The sequence below is a fragment of the Papio anubis genome, chromosome 4 (genome assembly GCF_008728515.1).
Source record: "Papio anubis isolate 15944 chromosome 4, Panubis1.0, whole genome shotgun sequence".
NCBI lineage: Eukaryota > Metazoa > Chordata > Mammalia > Primates > Cercopithecidae > Papio > Papio anubis.
The window spans coordinates 109,769,208-109,784,371 of record NC_044979.1 but is presented as its reverse complement, the minus strand read 5'-3'; the positions used below and the strand labels follow the sequence as shown (position 1 = coordinate 109,784,371).

At 38.2% G+C, this 15,164-nt stretch overlaps 1 protein-coding gene across 2 annotated transcripts in view; it reads right to left on the bottom strand.

Annotated features, from left to right (window-relative positions):
• CDK13 (cyclin dependent kinase 13) overlaps positions 1–15,164 on the bottom strand; it is a 138,878-nt gene that overhangs the window by 32,601 nt on the left and 91,113 nt on the right. For both annotated transcript variants that reach the window (XM_031665375.1, XM_021935857.2), the window contains exons 8-9: positions 1,982–2,083; positions 1,809–1,886 (exon numbers count right to left, since the gene is read on the bottom strand). In XM_031665375.1, coding sequence (XP_031521235.1) covers positions 1,809–1,886; positions 1,982–2,083 — 180 coding nt within the window. The remainder of the gene's footprint in view (positions 1–1,808; positions 1,887–1,981; positions 2,084–15,164) is intronic.

Sequence of the window (15,164 nt, the reverse complement as noted above, 5' to 3'; positions counted from 1 at the left end):
GGCTGCAGTGAGCCATGACTGCCCCAATGCACTCCAGCCTAGGCAACAAAGTGAGATCCTATCTCCACAAAAAAAAAAAAAAAAAGTAACATAAAAGTTTTCTATGTTTCAGGTGAACTCCTTCCTTTCCCTTCTCCTAATTTTATTAAAAGTTCTGTGCATGGATACCCTCAGTGAAGTCTGGACATAATTAGTTCTATGCTTCCATTTAAAGGTGAGGCAACTCGCTGCTCTGGAGTTGAAGCACTACTAGTTTCTGGTTTTGGGTACTTCTGATTATAGCCAAGTTATCCCCAGAGAAGAAGCAGGCTCTAACCAGGGAACTAATCTTTCCCTGCTGTACCCTACAGTAAAAACCTTGCCTAACCATCAAAAAGGGCAATAATAAGATTTTTAGTTTGATTCAATTTGTCTGTTTATGATCTGATGCTGAGGTCCAGGGCATGCTGAGGTCCTTCTCTGGTTACTATTTGTTGCTTTATGTTCATTTTGTTCAGTCGGGAAAGTAAAATTCTGTAAATCTGTGCCCCCTACCAATATCTTTTCTAAAAAACTTCATATGTATTTTGAAACTGTCATGGAAATTTTATAAGTTGCACGTTTACATTATTACATATGAAACTGAAGACAATTTTGCTCTTCTTACCCAGGCTAGAGTGCTGTGGCACAATCTCGGCTCACTGCAACCTTCGCCTCCTGGGTTTAAACGATTCTCCTGCCTCAGCCTCCCAAGTAGTTGGGATTACATGCATGGGCCACCACGCCCTGCTAATTTTGTATTTTCAGCAGAGATGGGGTTTCTCCATGTTGGTCAGGCTGGTCTTGAACTCCCAACCTCAGGTGATCCACACCCACCAAGGCCTCCCAAAGTGCTGGGATTACAGGCGTGAGACACTGTGCCCGAACAAAGCCCATTTTTAAAATTAAAATTATTTTAAAATATAAGATGGGCTGGATGAGGTGGCTCACGCCTGTAATACCAGCACTTTGGGAGAACAAGGTGAGGGGATTACCTGAGGTCGGAAGTTCAAGACCAGCCTGGCCAACATGGTGAAACCCCGTCTCTACTAAAAATACAAAAATTAGCTGGGTGTGGTGGTGGGCACCTGTAATCTGAGCTACTTGGGAGGCTGAGGCAGGAAAATTGCTTGAACCCAGAAGGCAGAGGTTGCAGTGAGTGGAGATTGTGCCACTGCACTCCAGTCTAGGTGACAGAGACTCCATCTCAAAAACATAAAACAATAAAATAAAATAAAAGATAAAAAGAAAAGTGACAAAAATGTATGAGTAATTGCTTATGAACTAGGTCCTATGATAGGCTCCAAATAATGAAGGCCTATGCTAGAGGGTTTATGCATGTATTTTAGTGTATATACACACATATAGACACATGTAAATACACATAAAAACATATGTGTATTTACAATAGAGTATTTTTTAACAATACCCCAAAACATTAATTTTTCATTTCTGTCATAATTAAAAAATACATTATCTACCATTCATTCTCTCCTACATTTACTCTTCCTTTACAGTCTTATCTTTTGGGCCTCAAGTCCTTTGATTTAAAAAAACGCACACATGCACTCACACATGTATCCATACACACACACCCACCAAGGGGCTGTGATATCCTTAATTTCACTGGAACAAGTATCAAAGTGCCTACATTTCAGTTTGTCCTCCATTTAGCAGTCATAAGCCCTCCAGAGAACTAACAAGAGAAAAGACAAGCTTGACAGAGTTTAAATTTCCTGAGGAGTTTGACACTCTCCCAACTCCCACCAATATTATAATCAGCAGCTTACCTTATTAATTCTAGTTGTGCAAGTTCCTGATTTGCTTGAAATATAGGTTTTTTAGTGAAGAGTTCGCCAAGGATACAGCTAATGGAAAAAATACCCGTCATTACCAAATGATCTATTTTAATTCACTACCAAAAGTTTCAAGTAAAATAAACCAGTAAATAAGGTTATCTTACCCACAGCTCCATACATCAATGGCTGGTGTGTATCGTTCTTCTCCCAGCAGCAGTTCAGGTGGACGGTACCATAAAGTAATTACCTTGTTAGTATACGGCCGACTAAAAAACACAGAGAACAGTCTTTAGAGTTAGTATTTGTTGGAATAAGAGAGATTTTCTGAGGAAATATTATTTTGTTTATTAAAGCAATCCTATAATCCTAACTAAAAACACTTTTTTTTTTTTTTGAGACGAAGTCCTGCTCTGTCGCCCAGGCTGGAGTGCAGTGGCACAATCTCGGCTCACTGCAAGCTCTGCCTCCTGGGTTCACGCCATTCTCCTGCCTCAGCCTCCCGAGTAGCTGGGACTACAGGCGCCGCCACCACGCCCGGCTGATTTTTTGTATTTTTAGTAGAGACGGGGTTTCACCGTGTTAGCCAGGATGGTCTTGATCTCCTGACCTCGTGATCCGTCCGCCTCGGCCTCCCAAAGTGCTGGGATTACAGGCGTGAGCCACCGTGCCCGGCTACTAAAAACACTTTCATCTGCCTACTAAAAAATACAGACATCCAAAGGCATCTAATATATAATCATAAAATATATGTGAGGGCAACCTGTTTAACTAAAAATTCCCTTAATATATGAAGATAAAAATAAAAAGTAGTTGACTGGTAAGCTGGGTGCGGTGGCTCATGCCTGTAATCCCAGCACTTTGGGAGGTGAGGCGGGCGGATCACCAGGTCAGGAGATGGAGACCATCCTGGCTAACACAGTGAAACCCCGACTCTACTAAAAAAAAAATTAGGGGGTGTGGTGACGGGTGCCTGTAGTCCCAGCTATTTGGGAGGCTGAGGCAGAAGAATGACGTGAACCCAGGAGGCGGAGCTTGCAGTGAGCCGAGAATGCCACTGCACTCTAGCCTGGAGGACAGGGTGAGACTCCCTCTCAAAAAAAAGTAGTTGACTGGTATTAACTGCAATTTGGTCAAAGCAAAGCTTTAGTATCAACTCAATTGTTGAGCACTGTTTTTCCTTTCCATAAAAACCTTTAATGGGATTAACTGATTTAAAGAGCGTTGACTGGTTCTGATCAAATCTTGTAAATTACTAATGGATGACAACATATAATTCAAATAGAGACCACCTAACAAGAGTTTTCAAATGATCATATTTTTGGCAATTTTTCACTGATTTACATACCCACTGGTGTATGTGAATAGAAAAAAGCACAGAAATGCAGACTATAGTACTTGAGGTCTACTCTGCAAAGTAGCAATACATATGGTAATTTATCAAATAATTCTTTTATTACCTTCTGAAAAGAGGACATAAATATACTGCTACCTCTTTATTTGCCACAGAAAAGATTATTTAGTCAAGTTATAATAGAGTCAGGTTTGACTATCACAGCACAAATTATCTGGCAACGTAAAGTGTTCAGAGAATGTAATGCTCAGAAATGTAAACGCTCAGAGAATGGTCACATTCTAGCTGATTGACATGCTTCAAGAGAATCCTAAGTAGTCAGAGGAGGTTCTTTGGCTGATCTGTAGTTACTTACTTCAGGAAGATCACATATGTATTCAGATCAATTATAAACATCTCTTTATATCCAGATGTTTTCCAAATCACAAGGACTCAAAAGCCACAGCAAATTCCCCAGAAAGGCTGTATTCCAAGCCCATTTATTTAAGCTTGGCTTGGTCCTGGACCAGTCTTGTTAAGGAAATGGAGCATTCAATTTAGAAAGCAATTCCCTCTTGCCACCTATAGATTTGCAGTTCCAGGCTGCCCCCATCCAGCCAAATTTCTCCAAATAATTTAAGCACTAGTGTTATAAAACTATCAATCTGGGCATTCTAGGATTAACACAGATAAGACTCTACTTAACAGTGCTCCAAAGCCAGCAAAAACATTTGACTTTGGTAAAAATTGCAAAAAGAGGATAGTATAAGATGAATATTTTTAGTAGTAAATTAAGATTAGGTTTTTCTTACATTATTAATGTACTTTTCTCAGTGATTTTTGCTTGTTTATTGGAATCACTTATCTTCACATAATGAGCAAGTCTTTTAAATTTTAGCTACTCTAGTTAAGCTGAACTTAATAATTCTTTAAAACTATGCTCACCTCTTTATGCTTTACTTCCTTTTTTGTTTTTTTTTTAGACAGAGTCTCACTCTTATCACCCAGGCTGGAGTTCAAGCGATTCTCCTGTCTCAGCCTCCTGAGTAGCTGGGATTACAGGCACCCACCACCACGCCTGGCTCATTTTTGTCCTTTTAGTAGAGATGCGGTTTCACCATGTTGGCCAGGCTGGTCTCCTGACCTCAGGTGATCTGCCCACCTCAGCCTCCCAAAGTGCTGGGATTACAGGTGTGACCCACTGAGCCCAGCTGCTTTACCCCCTTTGAATAAAATCCTTTCCCTATTTTTCTCATTCAAGTGCTATGCTTCCTTTACAACACAGTAAAAGATGCAAATTCATAAAGTCTAATCTCTATTAAAAATATATTTATCTTTACATTCTTAAATTTACATCATACTTACCTGTCTTGAACTCCCTATTTTTATTTTCCTAGAAAGTTAAAAAGCCTTGTAACATTCTTTATTATGAACCCCACACACAAAGCCCAAAACAATGCTGGGCACAGATCAGGCACCTTAATGTATATGGCCCTCTAACTTTAGATGGCACATGATTAACTGGGTGGAATAACAAAATTTGTAAAAATTATGACAACTAATTTCTCAAACATGTTAAGGATCTATGAGTATATCAAACCTATACAATGGTGTTATAAAAGTGCAACTGGATAACTAGGCTCAAGGAAATGTTTAAATTTATATAAATCTATCTGCAAATAGTTAATTATTTTATTTTAAAAAATATTTTTAGTGTCTTGTATTTTTAAAAACATCTTAAAAATTAAAAGTATGTTGAATTGTAGAGAAATTAAACAAATTCAGGTGTCTAAAAAGGAATATCTAAATAAAAGATTATTGTAGATATTGTATATCAAATTCTAGGCAATATGTAGCGTCATCTAATGCAATATTTAGCAGTCACCATAGCAGTTAAAACTAGAATATAATTTATTGTTATAATTTTTTATTAATTCAGACATGAAAATAGTAAATTTTCAAAAATGATTAAACACAAAATCACATGAAATATATTTCTAACTGTACAGAAAAATATTTAATGTATACTACTTAATGGCCTTTCTAAATGCTTAGTTTCTGTTAGACAAGAAATAAGAACCAGGCAAAGATTGAGAGAAAACATTCAGCTGTAAAATTTAACCTAGGAAGTTGAATTTGAAAACACTTAATGTGATTTCGAAAGTATGGAAATTCTTTGATTTATGAAGCAAACAAGCATTCAGACTGATACATACTTTTTATAAAACAAAAAGTACCACACTCTAAAAATTATTTTTACACTCAAGGAAGTGTCAACGGAGTAGAGATCAAAGACTATCTGTTCACTGATAGATTCTAATACTTTGCCTCTAAACAATCCCAAGAAGGCTAGGCGCAGTGGCTCATACCTGTAATCCCAGCACTTTGGGAGGCCAAGGTGGGTGGATCACGAGGTCAGGAATTCAAGACCTGCCTGGCCAAGATGGTAAAACCCTGTCTCTACTGAAAATACAAAAATTAGCCAGGCATGGTGGCACGCATCTGTAATCCCAGCTAATTGGGAGGCTGAGGCAGAGAACTGCTTAAACCTTGGAGGCAGAGGTTGCAGTGAGCCGAGATCGCACCACAGCACTCCAGCCCAGGTGACAGAACGAGATTCTGTCTCAAAAAACAAAACAAAACAAAAAACAATCCCAGGAATTCCAGAGATTTAGGGCAGGTAAGATGACATACGGTTATGGCCTTCCCTGCCTTCAGGCCTGATAAGCTGCACTGTATCCACAACAAACCAAGCAGTGCAATAAGGAGTGTGCCCCTCTGCTGGCACGTGTTTCAACCTCTTATTGGTCTAGATATATATAGAAAAACAGCACAAAATCCTAGATCCTGGAAGTATTTGGGGGTTCTGGATAATCCCAGTTAAAATTTATAAAGCAGGGTTGCTGCCTTTGTTAAAGACCATTCTAAGTGAAAAAAAAAATCATATAAAATACCTAAACTAGCTCTAAAATGCTTCATTTTTCCAACAACATATGATAAAGTCTGTACTTCTTTCCTCCTGCTTGAAGGCAACCCTCCCATGTACTTCTTTTATACTATAATCTATACTGTTTTGAGACAAAGAGAGTCTTCAGTAAACTAAATTCATTATACACACAAAATGGCATGTCATCTTTATGACATTCACAATCCACTGCAGAAAAATTTACCAAACCTACAAAAGAAATCTGGGATCCACTTTCTAACACCTACCCAGCTTTTGACGTCAAAAATCCAGGTGTCATTCTTGATTCATCTTTTCCTCAGATTTCCAAACAACTTCCGCCAATTCTTCATCCAAAATAGATCCCCAATCCAAATACCTAGTCCAAGTCATTATTCTTTTCACTGGTATGACCACAACAATATCTTAACTGGTTTCCTGGCCTCCATCTCTCATCGCACCCCCCGCCACCCGTTTTTGCTTTTGTTTTTATTTTATTTTGAGACAGAGTCTCGCTCTGTTGCCCCGAATGGAATGCAGTGGCGCAATCTTGGCTCACTGCAACCTCTGCCTCCTGGATTCAAGCAATTCTCCTGCCTGTGGAGTAGCTTGGATTACAGGCGTGTACCACCATGCCCAGCTACCCTTAACTTCTTTTCAGTTTTTTTATTAAGCATAAAAGCAGGTATCACCTACTTGCTTAAAACTGCCCAGTGATTTCCCAGTGCAATCAAATAAAATTTAAACTTTACTTCAGTTGATAGGACTGTATACCGAAGATCTTACCTCCTATTACACTGGGCAACTTTTGACCTTAAACTTCCCAAGTCTGTTCCCAGGCAGTACTGAGTTCCTTCTCCTTTGTACTTGGAATGTTCGTGGCCCAGGTCTTCATTAAGTTTTCCCTTTCTCATCACTCTGGTCTTAGCTCCAATTTACTTCCTAAAAGAGGTCTATCTTAACTACCCTAATGAAAATTATCCAATCAGCCACTACCACCCCTACTTTGACACTACAGTCATTATTTTATTTGCTTTGTAGCACTTAGCTATTTTAAATTCCTCACCCTACATATGCATTGCCTAACTTATTAATACTTTCATATACCATAACTACATAGCAATAAACACAATCTTGAACTCCTGTTTTCCTCCTTTTGATATCTTCCAAGAAAAATAACTTTTTAAATTCCTCTATCATCACAGTGCTACAGAGAAACAAAACCACTTTTTTCCCAACTGATGCTGTCATCTTACTAAGATCAACTGTCTTACTTGCCCATTCTTATTATCACAAACAAATTTAGAAGTCCTCTAAGTACCTACATTATTACCTTTTGCTACAAACTGCATCTCTGTTCTTCTTTACTGTCTCAGCAAACAGCCTCACCATTCGTGGCAGATACTCATAGCTATCCTCTAAAAATCTGTTATTCCTCCCTTCTATGGCAGTTGTCCAGCTCCGCTACATCTCCCATCCTCACTGCAGTTAGGTGTGGCCACATGACCAAGTGCTCTCCAGTGGAACATAAGCATGTGTGGTAAGTGTCATTTCTAGGCCTGGCTCATTACTCTCCTCCTTTCTCTTTTCTCACTTCTGGCACCAGCCTTGGAAGGCATGTGTAGAAGATGGCAGATCTTCCAATCTGCTTCTCTGAATAGCTATATTGAAGCAGTCACCATTTGACTTGGTGATATGGTTAAATATTCTTAATTGTGCGCTAAGGTAACCGACAACCTCTCAATATTTTTTCTTTTTTTTCTTTTGAGACAGTTTTGCTCTTGTCACCTAGGCTGGAGTGCAGTGGCATGATCTTAGCTCACTGCAACCTTCGCCTCCTAGGTTCAAGCAATTCTCCTGCCTCAGCCTCCCAAGTAGCTGGGATTACAGGTGTCTGCCACCACACCTACCTAATTTTTATAGTTTTAGTAGAGATGTGGTTTCACCATGTTGACCAGGCTGGTCTTGAACTCCTGACCTCAGGTGATCCGTCTGCCTTGGCCTCCCAAAGTGCTGGGATTACAGGCGTGAGCCCCCACGCCCAGCCACCACTCAAGATTATTAAGTGAGAAATACATATATAAACTTCCCATTCTTTAAGCCACTAACTTTTGTGGTTCTCTTTGTTACAAAAGTTTAGACTATCCTAACCAACAAATCATTCATCCAGGTGCTTAAGCAGAAACCTTACAGTAAGGGGTAGAGGCAGGGATGTATCTCACAACACATGCAACCATCAAGTTCTAACAATTCTATATCCTTATGATATAATTAATCTGTCTTTCCAATACTTGTGCCCATTCCTTGGCTCTAGCTATAATCATCCTATTTAGATTTACTGCAACAGCTTTTTTAAGTGATTGTTCTTGCTGCCAGACTTGTAAGGCCAAACCACTTTCCAAAGTGCAATCAAAGTGATAGTATGAAATAAAACATGAGTATGTTATGCCTATAGTACACATTGCTTCCATCTAGAGAATATCTACACAAGGCCTATAAAATCCATTATAATTTGGTTTTTGTTCCAATCACACTAAACCTTCAGTTCCCTGAGGGAGGTGAGCAAATGTTCATTTTCCAGAGAAAGGGGATAAAGCCAGGGAGAGAACAGAGCTGGCAAGAAAACTTTAAAGAAGTTAGTGGTGCTTTAATTGTATTTTAAATATTTTTAATAAACTATTTTTTTAAAAGCTTTTAAAAGGTAACAATGACAAAAGACAATGAAAATGACCATTACTAAGGACAAGGAAAAACATCCGATGATTTATTCAAAAATTTTGCAAAATAGGTACCATGCCTCACTTTCTACCTCTCTAATGAAAAAGAAGCAAATATTGAGAAAGTGAGCAGACAGAAGTATTTAATCATAAAAGCAAGTTCCAAGGTAAGTGGAGTTAGAAGAGAATAAGGACAATTTCAGGTATCGCCCAATTCAGTAATACAGTAGACAATCAAACAAAAATCTATGTAATGATTAGGATGCTAATACTGAATCTCGTTAACCGTTTACAAATGTAAAGACAAAAGTAAAAGAGACTGAAACTATGTTTTGGCTCCAGGAAATTTAAAGCCCAGAAAAATTAAACCACGTTGTAATATGAAAATACATTATCCAAAGAGAGACAAATAAAAGAAAATCCATCCGGGCATGGTGGCCCATGCCTGTAATCCCAGCACTTTGGGAGGTGGAGGCATAAGGATTGCTTGAGCCCAGGAGTTCGGAACCAGCCTGGCCAACATGGTGAAACCCCGTCTCTACTAAAAATACAAAACAAATTAGCCAGGTATCACGGTGCATGTCTGTAATCCCAGCTGCTCAGAAGGCTGAGGCATGAGAATTACTTGAACCCAGGAGGCAGAGGTAGCAGTGAACCTAAATGACACCACTGCATCCTAGCCTGGTCGACAGAGCAAGACTCTGTCTCAAAAAAAAAAAAAGAAAAAAAGGAGAAAAAAAAAAACCATCCAGAATCTTCAAAAATGAGTATTTCAAACTTGCTCTATTAGATTTGGCTACCAATATTCAACATCGTAGAGATGATCTTGTTTAGATCACACAGAGAAGCAGCAAACTGATGTGACACTACATATACGATGCTTTTTACTTTCATGGATTAAAAAACAAATTACATTCTCGTGATGTGTCTATACCCAGTATTTGCACAAAAAGCAAATTAACTCACAATGAAAAAGAAACAGGACTGAAAAACATACAGTCAAGTTCTTAGGTGTTATCACACAAAAAAGAAAAATCTAAAAATGAAATGAACCACTCCAGTTTATTTACATAATTAGATCAATTCCAATCAATAAACTCAATAACCCAGAAACACACACACACACACACACACACACACACACACACACACACACAGTCCTTCTGCCATTAAATTGGAAAAACAAAATTTAGTAACTTCAATAAGTTGTTATTGGATGGCAAGAAACTAAACTTTGTAAAGACCCAAAAATAATGGTCTCAACGTTAACTATTGTGCATTTCAATTTTTACTTTTTTTTTTTTTAAATAGAGATCTCACTATGTTGCCCAGGCTGGACTCAAACTTTTAGGCTCAAGCGATCCTCACATCTTGGCCTTCCAAAGTGCTAGGATTAGAAGCAAGAGCCACCAAGGCCAGGCCTTCTGCTAAATACTTTCATTTGTAAATCTCATTACTATTTTTGAAAAGAAGGCAGACACTATTTGTCTGTCTGCCAGGAAAGTAACACCTTCTTTTGTTTTTCCTTGAACCTTAAATGATTAACCAAATATTAAAATTTAAAGTCAGGCCAGGTGCTGTGACTGACCCCTGTAATCCCAGCACTTTGGGAGGCCAAGGCGGGCGGATCACTTGAGTTCAGGAGTTCAAGACCAGCCTGGACAACATGGTGAAACCCCGTCTCTACTAAAAATACAAAAATTTGCTGGGTGTGGTGGCAGGCACCTGTAATCCCAGCTACTCAGGAGACTGAGGCAGGAGAATCGCTTGAACTCAGAAGGCAGAAGTTGCGCTGAGCCGAGATTGTGCCACTGCACTCCAGACTGGGGCACAAGAGCGAAACTCTGTCTCAAAAAAAAAAAAAAAAACATTAAAATCATCAGACTTTAATAAAACTTTCATGTGAAAAATTACAAGTAATTTTAAATATCTGTTTCTATCAAAATATTTTTTGTTTATAGATTTCTCACTAGATATTTCAAGAGCTTTCAAACTGCTTAAAATATAATTAAATCCAGTATGACTAAGGGAGATTCAGAAGTAGAAATATCACATAACTTGCTAATCTGCTGGAAGATCAAAACTACAGCATACCTCATTTGTCAAAAATATTATATTTGGAGGATGCAAAGACAAAAAGCAAAATTCAGCAGACCCTTTACTACAAAAGAACTCTAAAAATTGTCATCAGCCTAATGGTACCTCTAAAGCAGACTTGAGAGGCCCCTAGAGTTCTCTACCTGGAAGACACTTCTAGGAAATAAAGGCTGAATTCAGAGTCTTACCAGGGAAGCACTCCCATATAATGAAAATAATCTGACAAAAGATCCTGAGCTGTACTACTTATTGGTTGTGTATTGGTTGTGCTTGAAAATGCACTTCAGTTTTCTAAACTTGTTTCTGTATCTTTAAAATGTGCATAAGAATAATGATACCTACATCATCCATCTCAACTTTCTTTTAAAATAATTCTTGTGAAGGAAACTATGTATAATAATGTACACAAATGTTAAGTTTGTTCTTTCCTTTTCCTTTCTTTATAAGCAGTAACTATTTATTGAAACTCTGAGCTAGGCACTGTGCTAAGTAAGCACTAGCAGATGGTTAAACGAAACAAAAATACACACTTATACAGCAATTAATAACTGCACTTATTAGAGCAATTAAGTATGGTGGTAGGCTGGGTGTGGTGGCTCACGTCTGTAATCCCAGCACTCTGGAAGGTTGAGGCAAGTGGATCACTTGAGGTCAGGAGTTCGAGACCAGCCCGGCCAACATGGTAAAACTCCATCTCTACTAAAAATACAAAAATTAGCCGGGCTTGGGGTGCACAACTGTAGTCCTCTCAGGAGGCTGACGTGAGAGGATTGCTTGACCTGGGAGGCAGAGGTTGCAGTGAGCCAAGATCTCGCCACTGCACTCCAGCCTAGGCGACAGAGCGAGACTCTGTCTTTTAAAAAAAAAAAAAAAAAAGGTGATAATATAAATTATAATCATGTACTATAAATAATACATAGGATGAATAATATACTGTAAACACATAAAAAAAGATGTGCCCAATGATGCCTGTGGGATTCAGGACAGATTTCAAAGGAGGTAGGGCCTGAATTGCACACTGAAAGAAAAAAAAACAAATTTGTCAAACTCAGGTGGGAAGTAGAATTACATACAAAAAGAAAGCTTATGTAGATTCACAAAGGCACTCAAGAGCACAGCAAGTTTATGGAACTACAAATAGTTCAACATTGCTATTATCTGGGGGGCTGGAATGGCAGAAGACAAGAACATAAGGGAAAAAGACCAGACGGCAGAAAAACCAATACAATTCTATTTACAATGGCCTATATGAGAAGGTGACTGGGTACCTTTAACTAAAACAGGAAATAAAGGAAAAGGAGTGGACATTTTTCTGGGGAATGAAATAAAGGTTTAATTTAGGGTACCCAGATCACCTGGGTAGAGATTTCCAATAAACAAAAGGTCTGGAGACCAGAAGAAAGACCAAGGATTGGAATTCAGTTTTGTAAGTATTTGGCAGTAATGTCTTGGATGACACTCCCCCAACAGAAGGAAGGGGGAATTCTTTCCACTTTATATGCTCAAAAATGAAGACTACTCCATCAGAGCTGAAGAGAGAACAATTTAATCTTGATCTTACAGTTAAAAGTCAGTGATCTAAATGAGATCTCCTTTCCTGAAGCTTGTTTAATCTTATTATTTACAGTCATTCACCTGTTATTAGTAATTTTTTTTTATTACCATGGTTCCAATCTTTGTCTAGTGATTCTCAGAAGATTGTTTTATTACCCAGAATCCCCAAAGCTCCCTGCACTCATCCATATCAGGAGGATCCTCCAGATGAGGATCACCTTCTCCCAGATCAGAATCAACCAAGCACTTGCCATGAATGCAGTCAATGTTTTAAGGAACATAAAACACAAAAGAATAAAATACGGTAATACTGCCTTCCTCTCTCATTAATACCTTCAACTTTGGGAAAATTTAGTTTTGCTTTCAATAACAATGTTCTGAAAAGCCACTAGATGGCGATACTGCCTTCAAAAAGGTGTGTGCGTTTTGGGAGGGTGGTATTAGTGAGCTAGCATAATACTTTAAGGCCCTTTTCATTTTTCCCTTCTCTCTCCTTATTGGATCATCATACAGAAACGTAGTATGCTTTCTGGTTATTGTTTAAAAAACTATTTTATTTTGATCACAGAAACATTATTAAAGATACATTTTTCAGGGCCGGGCACAGTGGCTCACACCTGTAATCCTAGCACTTTGGGAGGCAGAGGTGGGTAGATCACTTGAGGTCAGGAGTTCGAGGCCAGTCTGCCCAACATGGTGAAACCCCGTCTCTACTAAAAATACAAAAATTAGCCGGGCATGGTGGCAGGTGCCTGTAATCCCAGCTACTCAGGAGGCTGAGGCAGGAGAACCGCTTAAATCGGGGAAGCGGAGGTTGCAGTGAGCCGAGATCACGCCACTGCACTGCAGTTTGAGTGACATAGTGATACTCTGTCTCATAAATAAATAAATAAATAAATAAATAAAGTGTTACATTATAGTTTCTTCTCTAGAAAATGAAGCTAATTTCAATTAATATGGAAAACATTTTTTTCACACAGGACAGTCACATGAAGAGAGAAAAATACTCCATCCTTTTGAAAACCACTTGAGCAATGACTTGGTAAAATAAAAACTAAGAAGAGGGAAACACTGCAGCTGTCAGAAAAATCATACTTAAGAAAAGATACTACAAGATGAACAGTTAAACGAAGAAATGGGGTAAAAACCTCTATTCTCAAGTTTTAAAGTTCCCAATGCAGAATGGGACAAAGTATAAATACCAATGTTCAAAATGAGAAAATGATTCAAATCGAAAGAAATAATTTTCCCCTCTACTTTTAATCCAGTGGTTCTCTTTCTTTCTTCAATAATAGGCACATGACAGAGCAGATCCACATTGGCCACAGACTCCCCCAAGTGCTAGCTGTAACTCCACCCAGTTTTCCTCAAATTCAAAAAAGTAACATCCAAAATCTAATGAGAGCTGTGGTTGATGCTATTACAGTGGTAAGCTGAAATCTGCTCTATTTACAAACAAAAAACCTTACACAAAATTCTTGAGCACTTCAGTTATTCAATCTATATTAACTACTTAGAATATAAAAACACTTCAAAGTGACTTTATATTTGCTTGAGTATTATAGTAAGGCCCTACCTGGCTCTCTATAACGAAGCAGAAATATGAATGAAAAATCATTTGTTGTATATTTATCTCAAAAAATATCTAGAAAATTTGAGACAACACAATCTGTTAAAGGTAGATTTCTTTTAAAATCAGTATGTTATTAAGGTTCACTAGAGCAATATATGTATTTTAAAGGTATTCCATTATATTAAGCCTACTCCAGGAGATTCTAAATAAATCACAATTATTCTCTTTAAAAAAAAAAGAGAAGCTTTAAAGGAGTATATAAACCCCATAATGATAGGATATTTGCTCTTAAAACAAAATGACAGACTGAATTTTCCTCTTACACATTTAACTGAGCAGAAAAATTCAGTATATATTACCCAAAGATGCAAAGTTATGGGACTTTAAAACTCTGGTTCTCTAAACTCAAAATTTCTACATCAATCTTGCAGGGCAACAGGGACCATGGCCCAGTGAACACGCCACACCCCTGGCACTCCATTGGAACCCAAATTATATTTTAAAATGAAAATGAATAGGAAAATTGAGCCTGATAATATAAAATTTGGCTTTATAATCAGCTTTTCTGAAACATATCTATTCCAAATGTGCACAAATATCTGCATATCAAGAATCTATTAGATTAAAATGGTAATTAGCTGTTTTCCATTTCATAGAAAAGGATTTACATAATTAACGACAGACACAAACTTGTATTAAGCAAAATCTAACTACAGTGAAATCTCAACCAGCTTAGCACTTAGAATTCTTAATTAACCAGAACTTGCCCAAAATAATAGCCACATTAATTTAGTTATATATATGCTTCTCAGCTGGGCATGGTGGCTCATGCCTGTAATCCCAGCACTTTGGGAGGCCAAGGCAGGCAGATCACTTGTGGTCACTAGTTCGAGACCAGCCTGGCCAACATGGAGAAATCCTGTCTCTACTAAAAAATATAAAAATTAGCTGGGCATGGTGGTGCGCGTCTGTAGTCCCAGCTACTCGGAAGGCTGAAGCCAGAGAATCGCTTGAACCCGGGAGGCGGAGGTTGCAGTGAGCTGAGATCACGCCACTGCACTCCAGTCTGGGCAACAGAGCAAGACTCTGTCTCAAATAAAATAAATACATATGCTTCTTAAACAGCAGAAGA